Below are 25,080 nucleotides of genomic sequence, written 5' to 3' on the forward strand. Positions count from 1 at the left end.
ACCTTTTGCCTTTCCAGTACATTTTTTCCCTGCAGTCTTTGAGTTGCACCCCCTTGGAGCTACTCATCTACTGATTGCACTCATTCTTCTCTTTCAGAGGAACTGAGCTATTACTGTAGTGTCCTGTAGAATTTCCCAGCCTTCTTCCTTTGGTAAGTTTGAATGCTATCTTCCATCATATGTTGTGCAATAGATTTCGTAGTATTCCAAACTGTTGCTTTCCTAAACCCAAATCTCCTTGTATGACTGCATTGTGTAAGCTCATTTGTTAGTGTGTTCTGGATGGAAGTAACTGACTGGTTGTTGCTGTTTCCAGATTTTCTTATTGTTATAAACTACTCTAAAGTTATAGTTTGAGCAGCAGGACATCTTCTCTTCTGGCTGAACCCATTCTTTTTTGAAATTCTCTGTTTGACTGCTGATCAGATATGAAAATGTACAGATCCTCTGTAGTAGCAGTATTTGGCTCATGTTACTAAGGTAGTGAATACCGGAATTGTTTGTTTTTATTTGCATTACAATGACATCAAGGAATACCTGTAATGGGAAGCAGTCCCTGCCCCCATAGCTTGCAGCTCCATTAAACGAGACCAAGGTTGAAGGGACGTCCTTGGTAAAATGAATTGACTTGCTCAGAGTGCAGCCAGCTCAGAAGCAGGAGTGGAACCGCACTGTCAGGCTCCACACGGCTGTGCTGGCAAACGTTCCTGCCTGGGAGGAGTGAGTGAATGGTTCGTGTGTCATGCTTGATACTGATTCCAGCAGGGAAAGGGGGTGGCCATGGAGCGGGGGGAGTCTTTTGGACAGAGCAGCTCTAAGAAAACTGAACAACTGGAGACAGCTGGCTGCAATTTTTCAGATCCTCAGGAAAGTATGATTTTGTGTTGAGCAGCTGCCACAAACACTTAAGAGGGAGCTGTTACCAACAGTAATGACTGAGGGATTGATATTAGAAAGCAGATGTGTCAGACTACGGAGTCTGTTAAAGATGTGCTCTCTGTCAATGAGACCTCGCTGAAGGGCTCTTGGCAGCTGTCTAGCCCTGCAGGATCTCTGAATCTCAATGAGACACCATGTGTGAAAGGAAAGAGAGTTAGTGTTGAAATTACCAGCATCAGAACAATTAAACCAAAGCTGCTGGAGCTGAAAGATTTTTGTGCTTTCTCCATGGTTTTGCTTTCCTCTGACCCAAAAGCCTGCCTTTGTGAGTGACTCATTAAGAGACGGGCTACGGCAGAAAGAAGAACAGGGACCAAGAGTGAATAAGAAACACTATTTGGGCAGCGGGAAACATAAGAAGGAAGTAGAGATACTGTGGTGAGGAGGTGGAGGTGCTGTGAGGGTTTGTGTCTTTGATCCTGGGAGAGAATCCATGATTAGACCTCACAAAGTAAGGTAGTTAATAATCTCTCAGTAAAATAAGAGTGGGATCAGAATAAGAACAACTGTAAGGTACAATAGCAGAAATACAAGAGCCAAGAAGAGGAGTGTAAGTTCAGACTGAGGGAATCTGAAGAGAACAAACGCCAAGCCTGGGACCTCTGGCAAAACTTCCTGTTACAAGAATGGGACAACATCCTCTGACTCCTCTGATCCTAAGAACTGCCTGGCGAGGGGATTCAGATGGGGGAGGAATTGTCTGAGCATGCCTGGGAACTGGGATGTCTGTTTAGTGATTTCAGAATCAAATTCCCTCCACATCAGAAGAAAGCTTTGTGATTACAAGCTCTTCCACAAGCAGCACTTAAAAAAAAAAAAAAAGTTTACAAGTACTAAAATATTTAGTGATATTAGAACAGTCAGTAATACAAATCACCATTAAAGTTACCAAGCTGTATGTGTATAGTTACTATTGATTGAATAGGAAAACAGAAGCAAACTGAAAGCTAGATACTGAAACATTTGTATTGTGTTAAAGTAGTTACTAATGAATATTATTCAAACCTGTCTTATAAATAACAGATTCAACATTAGCATGTTTCTGAAAAATGCTCTATTTTTGATCAGATTGCTTTTTCAATGTGAAATGATTCCACTGACAGTTTTTCAACTTGCCATACTAATAAAGCCATTTACCATAGAGTTTAGCCCCCAGCTGCTCTACAGTTTGCTTTCCTTAGTTTAATAAATGGCCACTTTGGCCATCAGTGAGTTCAGAGGTCAGATCAATAGTGCCGGAAACAGAAGGCCTGAAGTGTTTCAGCCAAAGAAGAGACCCACAGACAGATAGCACCTGACCAGGACTCCCTGTATTGGTGTTTATTGCCTCTGAGCACAAAGTATTGCCTGGGATTGCACATGGAGCTTACTATTTAAGCAACATTATTTAAGAAAACTTTGCAGGTCCTTTAAGCCCTTGGCATCTTACTGAACGAGAGACATAGAGTTATAAGGATTTTCATGGTCATTTCAGTCTATGGAATTCCTTCAGAAGTTATCAAAAAGAAGGCCGATTTGTGTTAGTGTCTGGGTGATTATTGATGTTTCAGCTGGAGGTGGCTAAACATCCTTGATTTTATAGTGAGTACAATTCCACTTTTCTCACCATCCATTAGGAATAGCTTTAGTGCCAAGAAGGGAAAGCAGAATCAGGCCCCAAGGTGTAGAAAAGTTGGGATTGGCCATGATAGCGCATTTCAGTGCCTGCTGACCTAGCTGTAGCTTGGGATAGGACTAACATTGCTGGTCAAGGCACAAAAAGTAAGAAGTGTTAAAAAAAAAAAAGTATCTAGTCACTTAAAGATTTATAGAATCTCTTCTCTCATTGCTCTTATGTTCCACATCTCCCTTGATTTAGACCAATGGTAAGGCTCACATATGCTGTCTCTTTGTGAACTTTCCTGAATATACAAGAGACGTGCAGAAGTTGGCGCAACTTTTCTTTTGTGTTTGGAGAACAGAGTCTTGGGAGTTGACACTGAACTGAATACAGTATGTGTTTTCTCCTCCACTTATTCTGGAGCTTGGATCAGAAAGAACCCAGAGTTTCCTTTGTCAGTGAAGGCGCTTGGCACAGATGTGAAGCCTTGTAAAACATGAAATGATCAGGCAACAACTCCCAGGGTTTGGATGCTGGGTGTGTGTGGGGAAGTTATGCTTCAGATATAGTTGCTTAGTTTGCAACATAAGTGTACCATGCTGAAATAATCTGCTAGGTATTCATCCGTGTCTGCGTGGACATTAAGGAGATGAAAATAACTAGATTCAAAGTAGGTGCTTTTTATGGTTATGATGGCCATACATTCCCTAGGAGATGACTTTATCTACTTGTATGCATTGCTAGGGGATTTGGCTTGAGAGCAGAGGTTGTAGCTTCCAGTGACCATGGCTTTGGGAGTCATACAGTTGAGCAGTTAGAGTATGATTTCACTTGGTGTGGAGCCTGCTGTTACGAGACTTGTAGCTCCAAATGCAGGTGGTACTATGAATACACTTGCTGTCACAACTTAGGCTTCTTTCTGAACCCCTCCATTTCTCAGTCTGTCAGCCTCAGTTAAAACTAGTCTGTGCCTTCTGTGGAGATTTTAATGTGCATTATATACAGAGGGTCTTGACAGCCTCCAGGGACTAGGGATGCTTGGGGAAATATCAAAAGAACAGCTGGAACAGATAGCTTCTGTTTCTCTGTCAGAGTTCCCCTGTGGAAAGCTTACTCCTCTACGCTGATTCCCCAGCAGGACAATCTCTTCAATATCCGTGTAATTTTTTATTGCACATCTGCCAGTGAAAGGGGATGTATTGGTGATAGATGCTTGGTGAGGAAAGCAACTGTTACTGTTCATTTCAGGATCTCTTAAAGTCACATTGCCTGCTTTGGTGCCATTCACAGTGTGCTTGGGATGTCTGTCCCAGTGGTAAAGGCCAAGTGTGAGTTCCCCTTTCTGCCCCCCTTGCCTCCCATTTTTTTCTTTCTTTCCATGTTCATTAGAGCTCTGAAAATGTATAACATGTATCAAGAGGATTCAAATAATCTAATGTAGGGGCTGAAATGGATGGATGGGCTGTGGTAGGCCGTTCCAGTGGTTCATGTGTTCCAAACATTCTCACAGGAAATGTCGTATTCTGGGTTTTCTAAATGTCCATGTGAACCACTTGTTAAAATGCTGCACCATGATGTAAGAGGTATACTGTGTCTAGAAATTATTCAAATGACCAGCGTTATCTCCTTTGTTTGCTGAGCTTTTGGTGAGTTATGGAGATATAAAATAAGTACCTGCTGCTGTCTAAAGTCATTAAGGAGCAGTGAAACCTTCTGAGAGCCAGTGTTGTCAACTCTTTTTACAACTTCAGCTTTTGAAATGATACAATTCTTAAGAATTTCAGCTTGTATTTTAAAAAAATTTAATAAAAAATCTAGTCATTATGGTCTTTAATTTGTAAACATGAAATCCAAAGAGGTAAGAAACCAAAGAAAGACTTAAAAAGGAGTGTATGATGTAATGCTTTCTTAAGTTGATGTCAGAAAAGTTTCTGGAGCCATGAGCCTTGAATTTTTGAACTTCTGAAGTTGAGTGAATGGACCTGCTTTGCCTATTTACCAACTGGGGCATGGCATAACTGCACAAATTTTGTTCTAGCTAGTTTTTGATATAGACCATGACCAAACTTCTCCGCTGTCTCCTTTACATTATCGCTGTGATATTTGTGAGCTAGTCTGACTTGGCATGTCAGAGCTCTCTCCTTACTCTCTTGTTCAGTACAGGTTTGATGATTCTGTTGCTCTTGCAAAAAACGCCTTATTCTGATTTTCTTGCTACCCAGCTCAATGTGGTGATAACGCAGGGAAGTTTTGAATTCTCTCATTTAACTGGATTCTCAAATGGTGGCTTGTGAACATTTTTTGTAGCTCAGATAACGAAACTATTAAAAAGGTAACCGACCAGCTTTGGGATTAAGGCATGGGAATGATCTGTGTCTTTAGAAGCCATTTGTCTTCTATATCGTTGACTGGAAGTGTCTGTATGGTCTGAAGTTGCTTTCTGAATGACTGTTTTAGCAGCTCCACTCAATGACTTCAGCTTCTACTGTAGGCGCTTATAAGTAGACTATAATTTATCGTGGTTTTCAAGAGCTAGCAGCTGCCTGCTTAGGATCAATGAGAAACCAGTTTCTGCTCCTGCCCAATGGCAAATCTAATAGCCTGAGACTGGTAAAGGATGACGGCACAGAGAGGCACAGAGAACTGAAGGAATTTGCCCAAGGTCGTTTTGAAGATGAGCAGTAGAAACAGGCTAAGCGCCTAGGATTCTTGACCTGCAACCTAGTGCCTTTATCCTTTTACTCATGGTGCCTTCTGCTCCTGCCAGGATATACTGCTGAGATTTGGGAGACATTGCGTTAAACTTTCTGGCTCCAGGAATTGCTTTTTAGAAGTGCAGCTGATCCTTGAGAAGAAGAAATGTCAGTGTTAAAAATGACACCGACTACTAACTCTGATCCAGTGAAACAGTATCTAAGAAAATTTCAACCCCAGTGCTCAGTGATGACTAGATAATTCATCATTGCTTTACTTTGTATAGTCTTTCCTACAGACTGAATCCCTGTATGCGCGCTTCAGAAAGTTAAATAACAGTTACACAGATAATGACAGCAGAGGGAGAAGGAAATTAGGAGACAAAGACACAGGCAAGAAGACTTAGTGTCTGAGGAGAATTGGGAAGTGATAGAGAGTTAATGAGCCAAAGAGATACAGAAGCAGGCTGTTGTATCAGAAGAATTTGTAGAGAAGGCTTTCATGTCAACATTAATAGAAATCAAGCACGTGGTTGAGTTACCATTTAAGGTAAACTTAAGTAAGTAAGGTAAACTTAAGGAAGTAAAAACCCTCCTCACTTAGGTTTTTTAATTTTTTTTTTTCTTTAGCATCTCCTCATTTTCCTAGGGAGAAGGATTTCTAACTGACAGATGGGATGTGTTTGTCATCACAGGTTCTGAGTCTGCTTCTCCACGTGGCACCTTGGAGTTTCTAGCTGGCACCATTACCTCCAACGAGTGGAGTTCTCCCACCTCCCCTGAGGGGAGCAACGACTCAGGGGGCAGTGAGGCCTTGGACAAACCCATTGACAATGATGCTGAGGGTGTGTGGAGTCCGGACATTGAGCAGAGCTTCCAGGAAGCGCTAGCCATCTACCCACCATGTGGACGGCGGAAGATTATCTTGTCAGACGAAGGCAAGATGTATGGTAAGGAGAAAGAAAGGGCACATCACAACATTCCAGGCAGCCTGCCCTGTGCAGGCCACTTGCCTTATACCAGATGATGTTCTGAATGAACTCTTCCCTCAGGCGATCCCAAGCTGATGCACTTGGTCACTTCAAGTTGTATTTAGGAAAAGCAGTGAAGATTTTAACATTCCATGCACACAGATCAGAAGGAATTATAGATGCCTTTTTCAGGGGAGTATCAATAAGGTAGATCCCAGAGCTGGGCATGCTACTGAACTAATCTTTGGACAGACATCGTATAATGGCTTCATGGTGTGACTAAGTCTATCTTTTATGAAATCCCTTGCTGCTGTCTCCAACATTCTTGTTATCCTAACAGGTAAAGGTCTGCGTCTCTGGTGCTAAAGGGCAGAAGTTCAGCCCATGAACCCCTGAATGGCTCTGCTGGTGGTGTGCAAACATCTACAGTTTGTTAACTAGCTACACTTTTGAGATCTTAAGAATGGCAGAAAACAAACCTCTGGCTGCTCCCTTTTATTGTAGTTTGCCTTCTTATAGCCCTGGCACGAATGTCTTTCACCTGTGGGTTCTTCTCAGCTAGCTAGCTAGATACCCAGCCCTGAATGCAGAGAAGCACTGGCTTGCAGCTGCAGCAGAAGACAACTTTTTAGGTGGTAGACATGATTTTGAATTGGATTTTTGACCTATTCCACGGTTAAAATTTCTCTCTTGATTTTGTCCACAAAAAAGCTGGTCTAGGCTGGACTATCTAGCTCAGTATTGGAAGAAGCCACCTGGTACTTCTGTGACTAAAAAGCAAAGCAAAGGCTGAGAGCGCGCAATATTTGGTTAAAAGTCCCAAGGTGTTAAAACTGTTTCCCAAAGCACTAGCAAGGATCCTATGGAAGGCAGCCCTCTTACTACTTACTACCCAGTCAGTGCTTGCTTTTTTTCCTTTACGGTGAAAACTGTGTCTTTGCAGGCCCCATCATGGGACCACCATGCCCTGAAGCTTCATATGGAGCACTTGACAAGTCATTCTGCAGGTTTCTGTCCACCCATCGGGCCATTGTTCCCTGAGCTAGGGAATGGATTGCTCTCACTATGGGGGCATGGGTGGGATCTTGTTTACACAGCCTTATCTACAATGGATGGTTTTACTGCTTACATACGTCATTGTATCTGCACAGAGCAATGTATATTGAGTAAGGCTGATCACCCTGAGGCTCAGCAAGTGTCAATATTCTGATGTAGACATCAATTCCTGCTTTATGCTGGCACAAACATTTTTGGGGTTGTGCTATGGAACCGACCAGGGAACTGATCCAGCTTAAAACTAACACAGCCAGAAAGGGGAAACAAGTGAACTTTAATTTGGGTATGCCCCCTGATTTGTTTCACTGCACAGCTGCTTGTGCTGGTAATTAGAGAGGGGATGATGAGAGTGGGAATGAGCAGCCATGGTTGAGGTGAGGGTGGACTGCTTCTTTCAGAAGCAATGCTTGCTTAAAATGTTATTCAAACTAAAACATTACTTGAAAAATCCGCCTCATGGCTATTAAGCATAGATTACTGATATGCTCCTTGCCGCTGTAAATCTGCACTAGTTTTCGTGACAGGTGACTTTTAAAATTACCGTTGTGTTTTAAGACTGTCTTAATTTACTAATCATTCTGCATACTCCCCAAAATACTTCAGCTTTGGAGCGAATGTGTCAGAGCATGGATGGACTACTGAAACCAATGAGTCTTAGCTGGGGCCTGACCTAGCATGGACTGGTGTTTAGTGGAAAGTCTCTTGCTAACTACACTGGTGAGCTGCAGAAGGTAAATAACCCACTGCAGGGTGAAAAGTTTAGGCTAGGCTCTGGGAGAAGAAATGAACAGCTTTTCTGCAAGCCCTCCCCCACTACGCCAAATGGGACAGTGTCCCTGCTTGCCTTCAGTGCACCTGTTCCCAGTGTGGATGGTTGGTTCGATGTGCTCTTGACAGAACCCGAGGCACTGATTTATGCCCTGCTTTGCTTACTAGTCTCCAGGATCCACGCCAAGGAAGTGGGGCCCAGCCTGGGGTCTATAGAAAGATATGACCGGGCAGGGAGAATAAATATAGTCCCTGATTTCATCTTCACCGCTTATGAGCCAGCTCACGGAACAGGACAAGCTGTATGTGGAGCCGGCCCTGCCTTCAAGGGATGGTTGTTTAGCTGTCCCGTGACCGACTTGCACAGAACTCATTGAACCAAGGGGTGAGAACTGTATATGCCCCTTCCCCTGACAAAAGGGGAACCATTTCCCTGCTTCCCACTGAGGAGTGGCTCGTGTGGTACTACTCTTTTGGGCATGATGTTCCAAGTCCCAGGATCTCTTCTATGTGCAATTTATATACTTCTCTCCTGTTGTGAGGCAACCTGCTATCAGTTTAAAGTTAGTAGCTTTTACCAGCAAACACGTTGAGCAAACTGAAGTGCACCAAGCCAATATGAAGAACTTGCACTGTTTTGTTTGAATACATTTAAAATTGCACAGAAAGGTGTGTTTCAGCCTATAGACAGGCCTCGTGCTCGTGTTCCCTAGCCTCTTCTGAGTCGGCTTGCTGCTTACAGCTCTTTAGATGACACTCTGCTGATTGCTGAGTGGACATGATTCCCCCTTCACTTGGAAGTCAGCCAAGCTCTTCTCTGTACATTGACTATCTGTGTTTTGATGCCTTTGCTGCCTTCTTTTCTTTCATTATCTTTTTCCCTCCTAGACATGTTCCATTACTGGAGGCAGCATCCTGACTGAATAAGCTCATATACAGCACTGCTCTGGGTACAAGCCCTCACTGTCCTCTCCAGCAGTCTCTGCTTATCACCTGCTTAAGGCATGAAAAGCTGTCTTGTCTGATATGGGATGGTATCTTTTCTCCTAATCATTGTGTTGACATTAGAAGCAGACATAAGAGTCCAGGGCATCATTAACTTACTGATCTGGTGCCTTCTGATACCACTAAGGTCCCGGAGGATAATTTTTGTAAGTGTTGCCTGCCAGAATACTACGGGGGTACCATATTACAAATCTGGCTCTTACATTTTCCAACTATGTTTTTCCATGGCAGAAATAATATCTGTAGCATTTGTACCAAATAAGCAATCATTGAATTCGGTGTTAGAGTCACTGTCTCCTGGCATCTTCAGTACTGGTCTAGAGAAAGGAGAGGGACAAAGCTTAGTACCTTTGTCATTTGCATGGAGATGCTAAATAGAGCAGGTCTCCCAACACTACTGTGGACAGAGAAATAAAAAACAGTAACTAGCAAAGTGATATTTATTTTGACAAAACACTGCTGGGGCCTTGATTTACAAGTAAGGAAGTAAGAGCTTGGAAGAACTGAGCTGCTGCCTTAGCTGTCCAGTGTTCCCTTCCACTGCACAAACACCTGGCTTGGAGCACCTCTTTGTAAGAGGAGCTAGAATTGGTGGCTGTTTGTTAGATTATAGATTGCTATTATATATAGATTGCTGTTCTGTAGGAGGCAGTAGTTTAGCAGCTGGTTTACAAACAGCTCGGCCATTTCTGTGCTGAGCAGGGTGGGGCAGACAGCTGGGGGCAGTCATCTATCTCCCAGGCTGGTGCCATCTGTTTGTGAGTCAAAGCCCAGATACGGCTGATAGGAAATACTTGAAGATATCCAAAGCTCAGAGGCTGAGTGATAGAACAGTTAACCATGTCACTAGTTAAAACTGGGAGCAGGTTGTGAACCGCAAAGACTTGAGCTTGCAACATGAATTAAGCTGGCATAAAAGATCAGTCTGATGACAAAAACTACCATGTCACGGGTGATCCCTCCCACCCCTGTTCTGAAGTGACTAGGTAAATTTGCAGGATATTGCCTTTGTCTCAAAGGGATATGTTATCAGTTAATGTTTTCCCCGACCTCAAAAAGTGACTAAAAGTAAAACAACTGAAAAGCAAACAAATAAACCCAAAGAAGCACAAATCATACACTGCTTGTCCTAGTTCATAAATGCTACTTCTCCTTGAGGGGAAGGAGAAGCATGGCAGCTATTACAAATATGAAAACCTTCAAGGTGTCAGTCTTCAAATGCTTTCTTCTATATCTAGTTTAGCATCTCACCTGATGATGTTTCAGTCAAAGCAATTGGAACATGCTGAGAATGTGCTCAACTGATACTGAACTGGCTGGCCCAGGTAATTGCAAAATTTGGATTTCAGCTGTGATGTCCCTCAGAGAGATACTTCTGCAGTTCCTATCCCTTCCATTATTGTGACCTAGTGAAATGTAGAACAGTCCTTTACCCCATAGTTTTGGTAACAAAATGGAACCTCCCATTCACTAGCAGACAGACGAAACTTAGATTCATGGACAATCAGCCAGGATGCCGACTTTTCCCTCCTCTCCTTTTCCTGGTGGTAGGTGTGATGTTTTTGGAGTTGCTCAATAAAAAGGGTTTGTTTCACTGAGTCAGCTTTCAACTTTGCTTTTGTGTGGTTCTAGTTCTTTGTTGTTGACTAGCTGAAGCCAGATTTCTGAGGACCTTTGCAAGAGGTTAAACTTCTGCTGGAGTTTGTCAAGTTTTTCCTTCCATCTCCTTTGTAAGCCGAATTTGGGGTTCTTCATGTTAAACTGTATGTCAGTTTAACTGGTGTTTTCTCCATGCAAACATAAAAAGAAATATTTTTTCATTAGTTTCAAGCATTCCCTGAATATTGAGGAATTTACCACTTTTGAAATGCCAAGCAACCAGGAAACTGCTTGCTGTTGCAGTTAATAGAGTTCATAGTACAGGCTGTGGCATCTTTCCTTAACATACTTAGTACTGAACAGAAATATATTACCAGTTTTATTGTGTATGATGTTATCAAAATTATTGTGACTACTTTTTGGGGTCTTTATTCTGTTGTTTCAACAAAGGGCACATACTTTTTCCTGTCCCTTTTGATTTTTAGCAGCTTTGTGGTCCCATTTTTATCTGTCAGGCTTAAAACCAAACGTGTTTTGTAGGATTATGTTTTTCTCACTGTGTATGTCTGCAGCCACAGAGCTTTCATCATGTTCAAGTACCCTTTTGGCTTTCCCTCTGACTTTTTAATTTCTAAATTTCAACATTTAGTAATTCTCCAAGATAGAATTGATCTATAGGGGTATATTGTCAGCAAGGCACTTGTTCTGATTTTTTTGCATTGTAAATAACACTGCCAGTTTAATTGATTTCTAGTTTAGTAAGCCAGCTTTATGCTTTGCAGCTGTATCCACTCATCTGCCTTGTTACCTGAGAGACTCTTTCAGTTTCATTTGTCAGCCTTCTCCCTTGTTGCAAGTTATTGTTTTGCTTCTGCTGTGCTTCTGGATAACTTTACACATTTCCACTCACTTTCTGAAAAGCTTAGTAAAAAAGCTGTAGTGTTTTTTTACATTTTTAAAAACGCTGTGTACTTTGACAATTGGATCCCAATATATCCAGTTGCTAATTTACTCTTAAATATACAAAATATTAATTTACATTTAACATTTCAGATTGAATTCAAAACCTGGGGGAAAAAATCAGGCATGGAAAATGAAAATTAATAATGTCCACTGGCTTGGGTTTCTTTTTTCCTTAAAACAAGCACATGTCAAGCTCTCTTCTGGACAGGTTTTTGCAAACACATTACCAGAAAGATCTCAGAAACATGGGCTGAGTTCTGAGAAAAGCAACAAGCATACCAGACTTAACATTGAGCTCTGGGAGTTGAAGGGACTGATTTAGGAGGAAAGATTAAAGTAGCTAAATATACATAGCTTGGCTAAGCGATGACTGAAAGGTGGAGGGTGGGGGGACACATAATAACAGTCTAAAAATATTTGAAGGGTGTTAACATTTAGGAGGGAGAGGGATTTTATGTGGAACATGTGAGCATGACTAGGATTAATGGGAGAGAAAGAAGGAATATAGGATGGATATCAGCAGAAGCTTCATGACAGCATGGTGCTCAGTGCTGAGGGATCTCTCTTCTGTAGGGAGTTAGAATGGAAATGCTGTTGTTGGGGACTTTTAAAATTGTATCAGACAAAACTATAAGGAATGTATTTGTAAAACTAGTCCCAAGGAATGCTCTGTGTGTGTGTGTGTGTGTGTATGTCTGTTTTGTATGAATGAGAGGTGGATTCTAGATTAGATGTACTATGATTTTACACAGGAAACAGAGAATGGTGGGCATTAGGTGGTGACCGAATATTGGTTTCCACTGTGAATATCTGCAGTTTTTTTCAAAATTGTTAGTATTATGATTTATACTATGTGTGGTTTTGTGACATGAATAAGTTTATTAGACTGGTGGACACAGAGGCCCTTTCTCAGGTCTGAAACACAAAAAGCAAACTTCAAGATAAATACAAGGACTGCTTTCTCAGAATTTGTCTTAATTTTGTTGATTAGTCAGACATTGAGCAGAGAAGGGTGATAACATTTCTCAAGCAAGGGGCTGCATATACATAGAGGGAGCCGATAAGTGTCAATATGGAGATTGTGTAGAGACCTGGCATAGGAAAAAGGAGCTTTCTTATTTCTACAGTGCAAGTAAGCAAAACCTATCATATGAACTCTCTTTTAAAGTATCTTTCAAAGGCATGATTTATTGCTGGAGGGCATGTATGAAATATAACTTAACAAAATTTTATTAAAGTATCCCTATACATCTGTTAAGCAAAAACAGTACAAGGTTCTCTCCAGGTTCTAGTGCCTTAAGGGGTGCCCCAAAGTGAAGGAAAGCTGCTTGATCAGAAAAAGACAATATTACAGCTAAAAGAAGAGGCAGTATTCTCATTCATGTAGGATCCAGATAATGAGCACAGGAAAACTAGGACTGTCTATTGGTTTAAACAGTTGCTCGTTAGCTAATCCATAACAAGCCCTGTATTGTCTGTGTACAGTGAAGATCTGGGCAGCAAAACTGGGAAGGCTGTGTGCAGTTTGTGCCCAAACAGATGGTCTTGTAAGTCTGTTGGTCACTGGCAGAGCTGACTTAAACCTCTGGGGCCTGGGTACACCTGCTGCTGAAGGGTGCATAGCCAGCAGCTGTTCCTCATTGCTGTCACCTTGAACTTGTGACCCATCTTCTGGGTACTCCTTCAAATTCTCTGAGGCTCACTGCATGCACATATACAGGCATGGTCTTGCTCTGTCTCTAGCTTCTTGAACAGGAAATGACACTTTTCATTGAAACTTTTTCATGGAATATGTCTTTAGAATCACTCTTCTTTCCTCTCGAGTGTGATTTGTACAGTAATTGCAAATCTCTTTTCAGGAGGTTAGATTGGAGCCTTTGGACTGGAGTGCCAGGAGTGTAACCAGTGCTTGATGAGATAACCCAATAGGAATGACCCAAGTTGTTGACTGCAAGTGCTGTAGACATAGGTCTATTTCTAAGCGTGACAGTATTACAGGGAAACACACATGCATGTGTGGTATTTAGCACAATGTTGTCTTCAACCTTGACTGGGGATTATGAGCATTCCTGCATATGAACACTACATCATCATCTTTAGTTGTAGAATCATAGGAAATGGTGCTGGGAGGGACCTTCAAAGGTCATCTCATCTGTTCCTGTGCCCAGAGGCAAAGCCAGCTGTACTTAAGCTGTTAATGTCCAGTCTGATTCTTTATGGCTAAGATTGGAGGAAAATTATTTGATGATTCTAGATATAGCAGCTTTCACCTAGAAAGTAGTTGAAGCATCTAGATATTTGCAAATTTCCTTCTGGATCCATATGCATTTTTCGGTATTCCTGCAGTTTAAATACTTTTGTCATGCTCTTGTTTCTCCTGTCCTGTCACTGCCTGAATCGTGGTTGCCCAGCTATCTATCAGGCTTACGCTGTAAACTCAGTCAGGGAACAGGTGTTTAAAGAACATAGAACAGAATTGCTCCAGTGTTAGGAGCAAAAAGAGAGTTGGGGGGGGGGGAGGGGAGAATATCACAAGCCACTGTAAGGAAATTTTATGAGCTTGGTAGAATTCAGCTATTATCCAGACCAGTTCCTGGGTAGCTACCCAGTTATGAAGCCTGCGTTTTTGCTAGGCTTTTCTGTCCACATTCTCTTTTCACCTGTTACAGAATACGACATCTTTAACAACTATTTTTGCTAGTGCTGGGATGGTGTAAAACTGTTCTGTGTTGAGACCAAGAGTATATTTCCTTCAGAAACAGTGAGATGACCTAACAGTTCACTGCAGAAGAAAAAAGGGAGTTGCCACTCCAGTTTTCTTGCTCCCCTGCTCTCCTGCTGGTTTTGTGCTCCCATTCTTTAGGCTAACTTCAGTTTCCAGCAGACTCCTTGCTGACCCATTTTAGTTTGCTAAACTGATAGCAAACTACTCTGGCAAAATGAGCCAGACAGATTTCTGCCAGATTAGAGAGCTGAACTGACCTGTGGAACGATCTGGTGAGAGGGAGTTAGGGGAAAAAGGCACTTTTTCAGCAGTAGCCAGCTATTCGGTTAAGCTGAAGCTATAACTTGATGGTTTAAAGTAATCATGGACAATGACTGCATTCTAAGTTATGATGGCAAAAACTGAAGGTGGGTGAAGTGGCACTTACAAAATCACTATTCATTTATTCATATAATTTAAGAACAGTCTCTGGGTTCTTTTGCTTTCCTTGAAGCTGCTGCATAATTTTCAGTCAGTTGACCAGGACTGGGTGCTGGTTTAGTCTTACATGTCAAGTGAAGCAGTCAGAACTCCTCACAGGACTAAGCCAGGCCAGGCCAGATGCCTTGAGAACTGCATGGTTCTATGCTGGTCACACGGAAAGTGGCTGCATGGATCTCACAGACCCCCTTTAGCTCCGATTTCTGTGATAGTTGAAGCTTTGAGTACTTGGTCAGCCTGTCATATGGGCATGTGCACAGGATTAGCATTTGGGCAGAAATCTGCAAGAAACAGTGTACTATTGGTGCCAGCAGAGGCAGCTGACCACAAAATGAGGAGGAGAGGTGCTGAAGTTTTTGCTGCCCTTTGAGGCAATATCACCGAATCGCTATTGAGAGTTGCTTTCAGATACGCTGCAGCTATTGGAAATTATTGAAACAAGCAGACAAGACGTTTATTGACCTAAGGAAGAATTTAGCAGATGTCTGGGTCTGTAATGTAGAACTCGGACTCATGGGAACTGGAGGATGTTACTATAGTTAAGCAGTAGTTTCAGTGCTACCCTCAATGGTCATGTTTTTCTGAACCTGGGCCTTGGTGAGTAAAGTATGTTTGTGCCTGTATAATGTTGTCATTCTCAAGTGTCCTAAGAGACTGAAAGCTGTTAGTTTGACATGCCTTTCCATGTAGGATTGTTATTGGCTGTTTCGGGTGTTATCTGATACACTCTCTGGCATATGAAGGACTCATATTACTATATGCAGCTGCTTTGGTGTGATTGTGGGATATCCCAGCCAAACTGAATCCAAACAATTTCTATAAGATTCTCATCAGTCTTACTCTGGGAAGCACCAGAACAAGTCCCAGCTCTGTTCCTGTTCCAGCCCTTCATGTGTATATGGAGGAGTACTTACTGGATGGATAATCTTACATTTCTATGGCCTTAGGTGATAATGTGGGAAAACACAGCTGATGAGGACATTCAATTTATGCACTGAAAAACTGTATTAAAGGCTGAGGGGTGGTGAAGAGCTACATAGCCTGGAGCTTCCAATTAAGCTGATGGCGATTGCTGCATGCATACGTTGTTGTACCTTAGTAAAAGCTCATCTTTACAAGGAATAACTCCACATGCCTTTGGGGTAGTAATTAGGAGGCACTTTAACTCTGTCTAGCCTTTAGACAAATGATGCAAGCACAGGAAGAGCCTTGCCCATTTTCTTACCAGTGTGTATGTGTGTGAGGGTTAGGTGGAGTACCGTTCCAGGCTACAGTTTCTCTGGTGGCAAAACTGGTTTAAGAAGTTCTGCCCTGATTCCTTCTCTATTCTCGCTGCTGTACCAGTGCCGTGGTTCATGTGGCCACAACATGAACCAGTTCACCAGTCCAATTAAAAATAGGCTGATTGGGAAAAGCAAAACAAGACCAACAACAAAATCCAAATGGGGAGTGGGGGGGCTCATTTTTGAATTTTTGGTAATTAGAGTGGTGCATGTCAGTCCTTCTCCCATGCCCCCCTCCCCTTCTTCCAGCAATTTAATTGGTACAGCTGCACACAGAAGTTGATGGAATATTGCAGGAAGAGGAATAACCAGCTGAGGAGAGGGGAACCTCTTCAGGTTGTTTTGTTGATGAAGAATTTGTTGCTGTAACTACACCTGTGGTGACTGACTTTTCATTTATCTCCACTCCTTGTTTGGAACCAATAAGAAACTTCCCAAATCCTGCAGGGTCTGTAATTATTATCCCTCAGTCATGCACCTTGCATGAAGCAAGTGCCATCAAGAAACAGCAGTTTCTAAATGGGGATAGCACTTCTTGTGTTTCTAGGTGTGAATTTAGGTTTTACAGTGGAAAAGGAGAGGATTAAACACTAACCTTCCCAGCAAAAGGCCTTTTACACAAGACAGGGTTTCAGTGTTTAGACCAGTTAGTAAATGAGATGACTGAGTTTTATGACCTCAGACAGATTGATCACGCGACGTGAGATGCTTGACAGGCACATTCTGCCCAGCAAATAAAGCTTCAACTTCTTTGCCATTTCAGAAGAGGAAGGAGCTCAGCACTTGCACAGTCAAATGATGAAAACAGGTATGTTGGGGAAGAGCTGACGATGTAGTGGTGCTAATCACTTCAATATCGTGTTTTCAGGGATCTGATTGTTCTGAAATTTTTCAGAAGTACTGGCTCAGCTTTCTTGGAGTCTTCATCTCAAAATCCCCTTATCGTAGGGACTGCATGAACTCAGGGAATCTTCTTGTGGAAGGTCAATACTGAGAAAATTCAAGCATGGAATAAATTATCAGAGTAAGGAAACTTTATTCTCACAGCTGAATATAAAATCCTCTGGCATGTGTAACTGTGCTATGGGAACTCGAACCTAACTATTAAGCACTGAAGTTCTGCATTGGTGGGGGGAGAGATGTCTTCATAGGATAGGCCAGTGCAGAAAAATGCAGTATGGTTTTCTATGGTCTCTTTCATGGGAAATGATCCCAGTATGATGGTCATAGTGGTGTATTAAGTTCTTTTATTGCCTCCTGAATACAGTTCTCTGGATCCAGTGTAGAAGTTAGGAATAAAAATACAGGTTGTTAAAAAAAAAAAAGCCTCGAAAGGAGCTTGATCAGAGTAAGCTTTGTCATGATTAATATATCATTTAAAGAGTTGTCTCCTGCTCCTAACTAAAAATAAATATGCTGCTCTTGGGATTGTCCACTGCTGTTGGGGCTACTTCCCACAGGGATTTGCCACAGTCGCAGTCCACATAAATGGGAAAAACAAGACACCATGCTGCATTACTTGCTCAGTATGTTTAGTTTATAGGTACCACAAAGACTGAAGACCAGTGAAGAGCAAACAACAGAGTTTAGAGATTAATGGTGGGGGAGTGGGGATGGAGATTCCCAAGGAGAGATGGAAAGATAGGGATGAATAGGGAGATGGTTATTGCAGAATTTTTATTGACTTTGGGGATCACCTCAGCTCTTGTAGTGGAATTAATAGTAAAAGTAGGACCTGAAACAGAGAGGCAGGGAAGGATTGAGCCTTTGAAAGAGTTTGGGTGCTGAACATCATCACTGTATTATATAAGTTGTATACCAAGACAAAGCTCAAGAAAGAGGGGGAGAAAGACCCATAGGAGAGATAGAGGCCAAAAGTCTAAAACTTCATAAACAAGTTTCCTGAAAAGCTGGGCTGGGAAATTGGGAAGCTAGCAGAATCTTCTCACCAAGGCTTTGGTAAGAAAAGATGGTTTGTGATGAAGAGAAAGTCTAGTAAAGATAGCATTAAAACTAATGTTAAGGATTATATCAGTAAGAGTTGAATGTCTGTGCATCTTGATGAGAAAATGGGATTAGCCATCAGAAAGACAAAAATGTGGGTTTTGACACGTGCAGCCCTGTTTCTGGAAAAGGTGATGCGGAAGCGGTGGAATGAGAGATGGAAAGTAAGGCTGTGCAGGGAGGCAAGTATCAGGGCAGATCCCAGTGGCAGTTAGTTCCATATTGTACCATGCGCATGTTAACGTAACACGCACTGCTTTTGCCTTAAATGTCATCCTGGTAAGACTTGCTTGGCAGTTAGTTTTGCTTCGTATGCATAGAGAAACATTGACATTTGGTGGGCAGCTCAGGTGTCCTTAAATTCCCTCTTGTGTCTAGATTTATTTGTCATGCTGTCTGATGCACACAGTTCATTATGTTTATGTTGACTCTAATCAACAGTTAACTAAACGCTTAGCAAGTTCTGGAGACAGCCATGTCCCAGGAGCTATCATTAAATGACACAAAGAGATTGAAATGATAGTTGAGATGGCTTCCTTGACTTTGGTTTGATTAACCTTTCACTGGATACAGCTGGATAGTTGCTTCTGTAGTTCTCTTATCTTTGCTGCACTTCGCAGGTAGGTGCATATGTTCGCTCTGGCTACAGAAAAGATATTGCTACCAAGAAGCAGATACTTTCATGCAGTTTCCCACCAGAAGGATTTTGCAGAAATCATTGAGTTCTTTGCTCTCACTCATCACAGAAGAGAGGCTTTTGGTTCTTCTACTTTCTTTGGCAACAGGTGTGCAAGGAAGCATAAGGCTTAACGAAATTCTTTATCTGCCTCTTGTACAAGCAGTAATATACCATTACTAGCAGAAAGTCAGCACGAAGCTTTGAGGTAGGACTGGGAAATGCTTTCTATGGCTCTGGGAATTTCCTTGATTTTCCCCTTTCCTCAGAGGCAGACACTTCTCTCCTCTTATATTGAAAGGAGCACAGGTGTAGAATGGAGAATCAAAAAGCCTCTTTATTCACTGCTCTTAGCAACACTTTCCTGGGTAACTACCAAATGCAAAATTTTGCAATTTAGTGTAAGAGGGAGTGGGAGCTAAATTGATGCCCTTGGAAATTTATCTGTTAGGAGTGAGAGGTAAAGAACATGAGAGTATCTCTTTACTCCTTTTTTCATGCCATGCTTCCAAGGGGAAGGCTACAGGGAGGATAAAGAGCTTTAGGGTGCTGCGCTGCAGTTGGTATGTTGGCTAGGGCTTCGTGAAACCCAATGCGCAGTTTCGACAGAGGAGGCACAACTGTTGGCAGGTTCTGGTGACCATAGCAGGCCTCAGCGGGAGTTATTCTAAGAACACAACATATGATCAGATTACTGAGGGACACTTTACATGGCTCTAAAAAATGAACCATCTGACAGTTTATGACAGCTCTGCCTGTTCCAGCCAAGTGAAGAGTGCTAGTCTTTGCTGACCCTGCAGCCAGGGTTGTGAAACAAAGAAAGTGCTTTCCAGAGACTGCGAACCTATAGGCTTCCAGCAGCATAATACCTGCTTACATCTAACTTCTGATAAGAAAAACAAAAGACATTTAGGACTTGCTTCTCTTGCAGTTTTGATTCATGGTAATTTAATACATTCTTGCTGCAGAGGTTACTGGGCTTTGCAACTTGCATAGTTCTGTATTTAGTAATCCCTGTGATGCTAATGTCTTTGTAGAATGATCTGGGTTTTTTGCTATCAGTATCTTTATTAGCTTAATATACCCTGCCACCTTTCTGTTTTTCCCTGGCTCTGTGTGGACACACTTCTGGAAGAGGAAGGCTGTATGAGAGGTGGTGGCAAGTGGGAAGTGAATTCTAAACCTGGAAATTTTGAGGATCCATGTTTGAATGTTCTCTCTAGAGAATTTCTATACCAGCTTCTAATATATGCAATTTATACAACAGTTTCCTCTCCCTCTAGTCTTCTCCAGTGAAGTACATGGCCTGAGAGAGCTTTGTAATTTTTGCTAATGTTGTCAAAGACAAATAGTTAAACACACACTGAGGGAAACACCTCCCACTTTCCCAGGCTTGACTACAGTTTACCTCCCCGCTTCCTAGTCTCAGCTTCCCTTGTTTTATTCTCTATAACACTTAGTCCCTCCTAATTCCTTTGATGACGTGCTGGGTGGTGCAAGAGGTTGGGGTCACTGTGTAAAGGTTTCTTTCTGGCAGTCCTTGCTTTTAATTTTTTTTTCCTCTGGTGCTTCTTGCTGCTCCTCTGCTCCTACGTGGGTTTTCAATGGGCTGTCCCTGGTCTGGCATGGGTCCTCCATGGGCTGCAGTTGCCTCAAAGTCTACTCATTCTGCCACAGAGCACCTCTTTCCAAGAGTACTTTTCCAGCCATGTCCCCAACAATGTCCTCTGCCACGTGTCTCCTTTTCTCCAAATGTGTCTTTTTACATATCTTGCATTTCTCCTTCTGTGCATCCTCACACGTCTCCTTTTTGTGGTTCCTTTTGTGTGTCTCCTCATGTGTCTCCTGCCCCTAGGGGCTATTGCCCTTTCCAAAATACATTTGAGCAAAGGTAGCTTGTGCTCCTCTGACTGGTTGAGGTTTTGATGGATTCTTGTTTTCATCCATTTTGGAGATGGCTAGAATCAACTGTGACTGGCACGGGGCTGTTAACGGCATCCTCTCAAACAGATTACCCCTGCAGCCTTCTACTGCTGAAGCAGAACAGTGCTCTATCAGACTGCTCAGTCTGTATAATTTCTTGACTTTCATGGAAACACAAGCTAAATTTGCTCCATAACATTTATTATATCTGGTTGAGAATCCATTGAAATTAGTTTTGCAAGGATGACCCGTATTTAAGCCAGTGTCTGGAGAGTTTCCATGTGTTCAAATTATCAGTATAGCCCAATATGCACCCTTTAAAAGTTTGCCTGAAATTCTCCACATCCACTTCTTCTCAAGGCTAGTTTTTCCTCTCTCTTCCATTAACTCATTCCCCTTGCCCCTCAAAGGGTCCTCTTGATGTATATAAATTTTCCTTCTTGTTTCTTTATAGATAATGGGGTTTGAGCACCTTGTTTTGTTCTGCACATTTCCCACTTCTGACGTGTGTCAAACTGTCCTTCTGAAATTTCGTATATGCCGGCATCTGTGTGAGAAGAATCACTTCTGCTGTTTCTTACCTTTCAACTTGGATCCATGGAGGCTTTGAAAAGCCATAAATATTATTCTTGGCACTAGAAAAAGGTGATGTGGGTATGTGTCGCTAGTAATTGGTCTTGGCTTTGTAAAAATGGTTACATTGGTTGGAAAAGCAGCCAGGTGGAAGGCAGCATAACAGCATCTGCTCCCATCAAACTCTACTGGGCATGTCATCGTGCTAATGCTGAAACTGTGGGAACTGAAGAGGTCAGTGGTTACATGCTGGGCATTGTGTTTCTGGCACAGAAATTGTTCCTAATTCGTGTATAGAGGAGCTGGAGCTGTTTTCTCAGCTACAGAGCTGATTCTTCTCCCAGGGGAATAAGGAGAGCTTCTGTAATGACACCAATAGGAAAAGATTAAGATCTGTAAATGTAAAATGTTTTCCCATCCCTGTGTGTGTGCTTTGGTTATCTTTCATGAACACGGCCTAAATGCAGTCATGGACATTTACATTCTTCTGCTTCAGAAACAGATGGAATTAGGAGCTTTGCCAGCCCTTCCCTCACGGGTTGGGTGGTCAGTCTCTAGCATAGAGTCCTTCCTTGCCTTCATTTTTTTCAGGGTTGAGTTAAACAAGGGTTTAAAATAAAAACATAAAATAAAAAATAAAAAGTGACAACTTTTTCATGGAATATTAAACTACTGGAATAAATATTGCATCTATTTTCACTGCTTGCTTTTTTGATGTCTGTGATGTCCTAATGTACAAGTTCTCCATTCAGCCCATAAACTTTCCATAGAAAATACTGGGTTTTCAAAATTTTGTTATAAATAAACTTCACAAGAGCTGTGGCTTTGCTTCCCAGTTTATTCTTGCTTCATTCCTTGCAGCCATATAAGATGTTTCACAGCCTTGCACTTCCCACTCCCAACTTTTTATTGAGGTACTATATCGCTACTAGTGTGGTCACCACAAATGTATTATTTTGCAGAGCCTCCTCTTTCTGTCATGTTTTCTGCCTTGAATCAGCCTAGAGTTCTAGATGTGTAGCTGCTGCTTTTCTGCTTCTGCTCTTTATTACTCCATTTCCAGGAAGAGAATAAAATCTGTGTGTCTGCTTAGATTTGGTACATGGGAGCCAGTGTATGGAACCTGTATAGTCTGCCTCATGTCTTGGTGTCCACTCTCAAACAGTTCTGTGGTGCTAGCTGTGAATTGGGTCTAAGTTTGCTTCTCCTGTTCACTGCTGAAGTTGTCAGTAGCTTAGCCTTCTCTGCCTCTCTTCCTGATTTTTAAATCCTGGACCTAAGTCTTCTGCAGTTTCCTGCTCTCATTCCAAGCAATTTCAAATTCTGTACCAGTGACCCTGTAGCTTCATGTTTCGTTAGCCGTTTCATTCATGTTGCTGTTAATACCATTTCCCTCATCTGTCACAGTGACCATCTTTTCTTTGCATCTCTGCATTTGCCTCTCCTCTCACATTGAACATAAAGCTACTTGTCTTCATTTTCCTTGGCCCTGAAGGGCCTAATCTCACTGTGTCATCTCTTAAAATCAAGGTGTAAAACCTGTCTTCAGCCTGCAATGTATGCTTGTTCCATAATTGGACAAGGATTCTTTCGCCTCTCCCAGCCTGTGCCCCACCTTCCTGTTTATGGGAGCTCCCCAAACCTTCCACAAAGCTAAGCTTCCTTCTCTGTATCTCTTCTGAAGAATGCTCCTTTTTTGGGATGCCTGCAAGAGCCTGAAAGCACTTTTAATTCACTGTATCATGTCACATTGATAAATTCTATGTAACTATTTCCATGTATTTCCCCATTGTTGTTTGTTTTCTTTATAGAGTCACAGAATGACAGACTCATTTAGGTTGGAAGGGATCTCTTCAGATTGTCTAGTCTGGCCCTACTGTTCAAGCAGGGTTAGCTACAGCAGGTTGCCCAGGATTGTGTCCAGTCAGGTTTTCAGTATCTCCAAGGATGGAGACTCTGCAACCTCTCTGGGCAGCCTGTGCTAGTGTTTGACCACCCTTACAGTAAAAAAGTTTTGTGGTTTTCTTTTTTTTTTCCCCTTTTTTCTTTTTCATGTTTTCAGATGGAATTTAATGTGCTTTAGTTTGTGTCTGTTGTTTCTTGTCCTCTCACTGGGCACTATTGAAAGGAGGCTGGCTCCCTTGTCTTCATTGCCTCCTGTCAGGTATTTATATGCATTGATAAAACTCTCCCTATGTCTTCTCCAGGCGAAACAGTCCCAGATCTCTCAGCCTCTCCCCATATGAAAGATTCTCTGATCCCTTAATCATTTTTGTGGACCTTTTGCTGGTGGTCCACACTTCCGTATGTCCACATCTTTCTTGTGCCGAGGAGCCCAGAACTGGATGCAGTACTCCAGATGTTGCCTCAGCAATGCTGAGTAGAGATGAAGGATCACCTCCCTTGACCTGTGGGCAACAATCCTCCTAATGCAGCCTGGGATGCCGTTGGCCTTCTGCCATGAGGGTGCATTGTCAGCTCATTGTCAACCAGGACCCCCAAGTCCTTTTCTGCAAAGCTGCTTTCCAGATGGTCAGCCCCCCGCATATACGAGTACTTGGGGTTATTTTTCCCCAGGTGCTGGACTTCGCAGTTTCCTTTGTTGAACTTCATGAAATTCCTGTCGGCCCATTTCTTCAGTCAAGGTCCTTCTGAATGGCAGCATAGCCATCTGGTGTATCAGCCTCTTCACAGTTTTGGATCGTCTGTAAACTTGCTGAGGGTGCACTATGTCCAGGTCATTAATGAAGATGTTGAACAGTATTCACCCCAGTACACCACTAGAGACTTGCCTCTAACTGGATGTTTTACCACTGATTAAAGCCCTCTGGGCCCGTCCATTCAGCCAGTTTTCAATCCACCTTCTTGTCCGCTTATTTAACCCGTACTTTGTCAGGTTGCCTATGAGGATGTTATGGGAGACAGTGTCAAAAGCCTTACTAGAGTCTATGCATACAGCTCTGTACTCATCCACCAAGATAGTCACCTCACTGTAGAAACTATCAGGTGGGTTAAGTATGATTTCCCATTTGTAAATCCACGTGGACTACTTCCAATCACCTTCTTGTCCTTCATGTATCTGGAAATGGTTTCCAGGATTATATGCTTCATCACCTCCCAGGGACTGAGGTGAGGCTGACTGGCCTGTTGTTTCCTGGATCTTCCTTCTTGCCTTTCTGAATGTTTTAGGGTGAGTGGCTTTCCTTTTTCTTCTTTGTTTGTACTGGCGATCTTGATCCATGTTTACAGCTTCTACACACTGTGGTAATGTAGTTATTAAGCAAAGCATATGATTCTCCTTTTTATTGGTAATTTTAAGCTATACAGATGCAAACTGGGAAATAGAATTTGCAGCCCAAAGTTCTGCTCCTAAAACTCAGACCTCTACTATGTGAACTAATTAATACCTTCCTAAGAGAGAAAGTAGTGTGACAGGGTATCACCCCACTGCTGATCTCTCTAGATAGATAATTCCATTGTGCATCTTTTCCCTGGGGTCATAGCTTTCTAAACTTGTATTTGCATTATTTCTCTGTTCCAGGCCGAAATGAGCTGATTGCCCGCTATATTAAGCTGAGAACAGGGAAAACACGCACAAGGAAACAGGTAAGTGTAAAGTTTTCCCTGTAAACATTAGCTTCTTTGGACCATTAGACATAATGAGGGCTTATGAGAACAAATCCCTTTCTGTTCACTTGCTATTACTTTCTGGCTTTGCTGGAAAGAGGTAGTTGTGCTGAGCTGGTTAATAAGGATGGTGGGAAGAGTCAGCTCAGGCATTTTACAGTAGGACTGTAATGCCCGTGTCTCTCAACCACATCT

The 25,080-nt window shown here is 42.2% G+C and overlaps 1 protein-coding gene across 5 annotated transcripts in view; it reads left to right on the top strand.

The window, feature by feature from the left end:
- TEAD4 (TEA domain transcription factor 4) overlaps positions 1-25,080 on the top strand; it is a 59,681-nt gene that overhangs the window by 8,816 nt on the left and 25,785 nt on the right. For 2 of the 5 annotated variants that reach the window (XM_075509697.1, XM_075509687.1), the window contains 3 exons: positions 98-152; positions 5,928-6,182; positions 24,800-24,864. In XM_075509697.1, coding sequence (XP_075365812.1) covers positions 6,176-6,182; positions 24,800-24,864 — 72 coding nt within the window. In that variant the 5' untranslated portion in view covers positions 98-152; positions 5,928-6,175. The remainder of the gene's footprint in view (positions 1-97; positions 153-5,927; positions 6,183-24,799; positions 24,865-25,080) is intronic. The other 3 variants (XM_075509662.1, XM_075509670.1, XM_075509679.1) reach the window with 2 other exon arrangements.

The sequence above is a fragment of the Mycteria americana genome, chromosome 1 (assembly GCF_035582795.1).
Source record: "Mycteria americana isolate JAX WOST 10 ecotype Jacksonville Zoo and Gardens chromosome 1, USCA_MyAme_1.0, whole genome shotgun sequence".
Taxonomy (NCBI): domain Eukaryota; kingdom Metazoa; phylum Chordata; class Aves; order Ciconiiformes; family Ciconiidae; genus Mycteria; species Mycteria americana.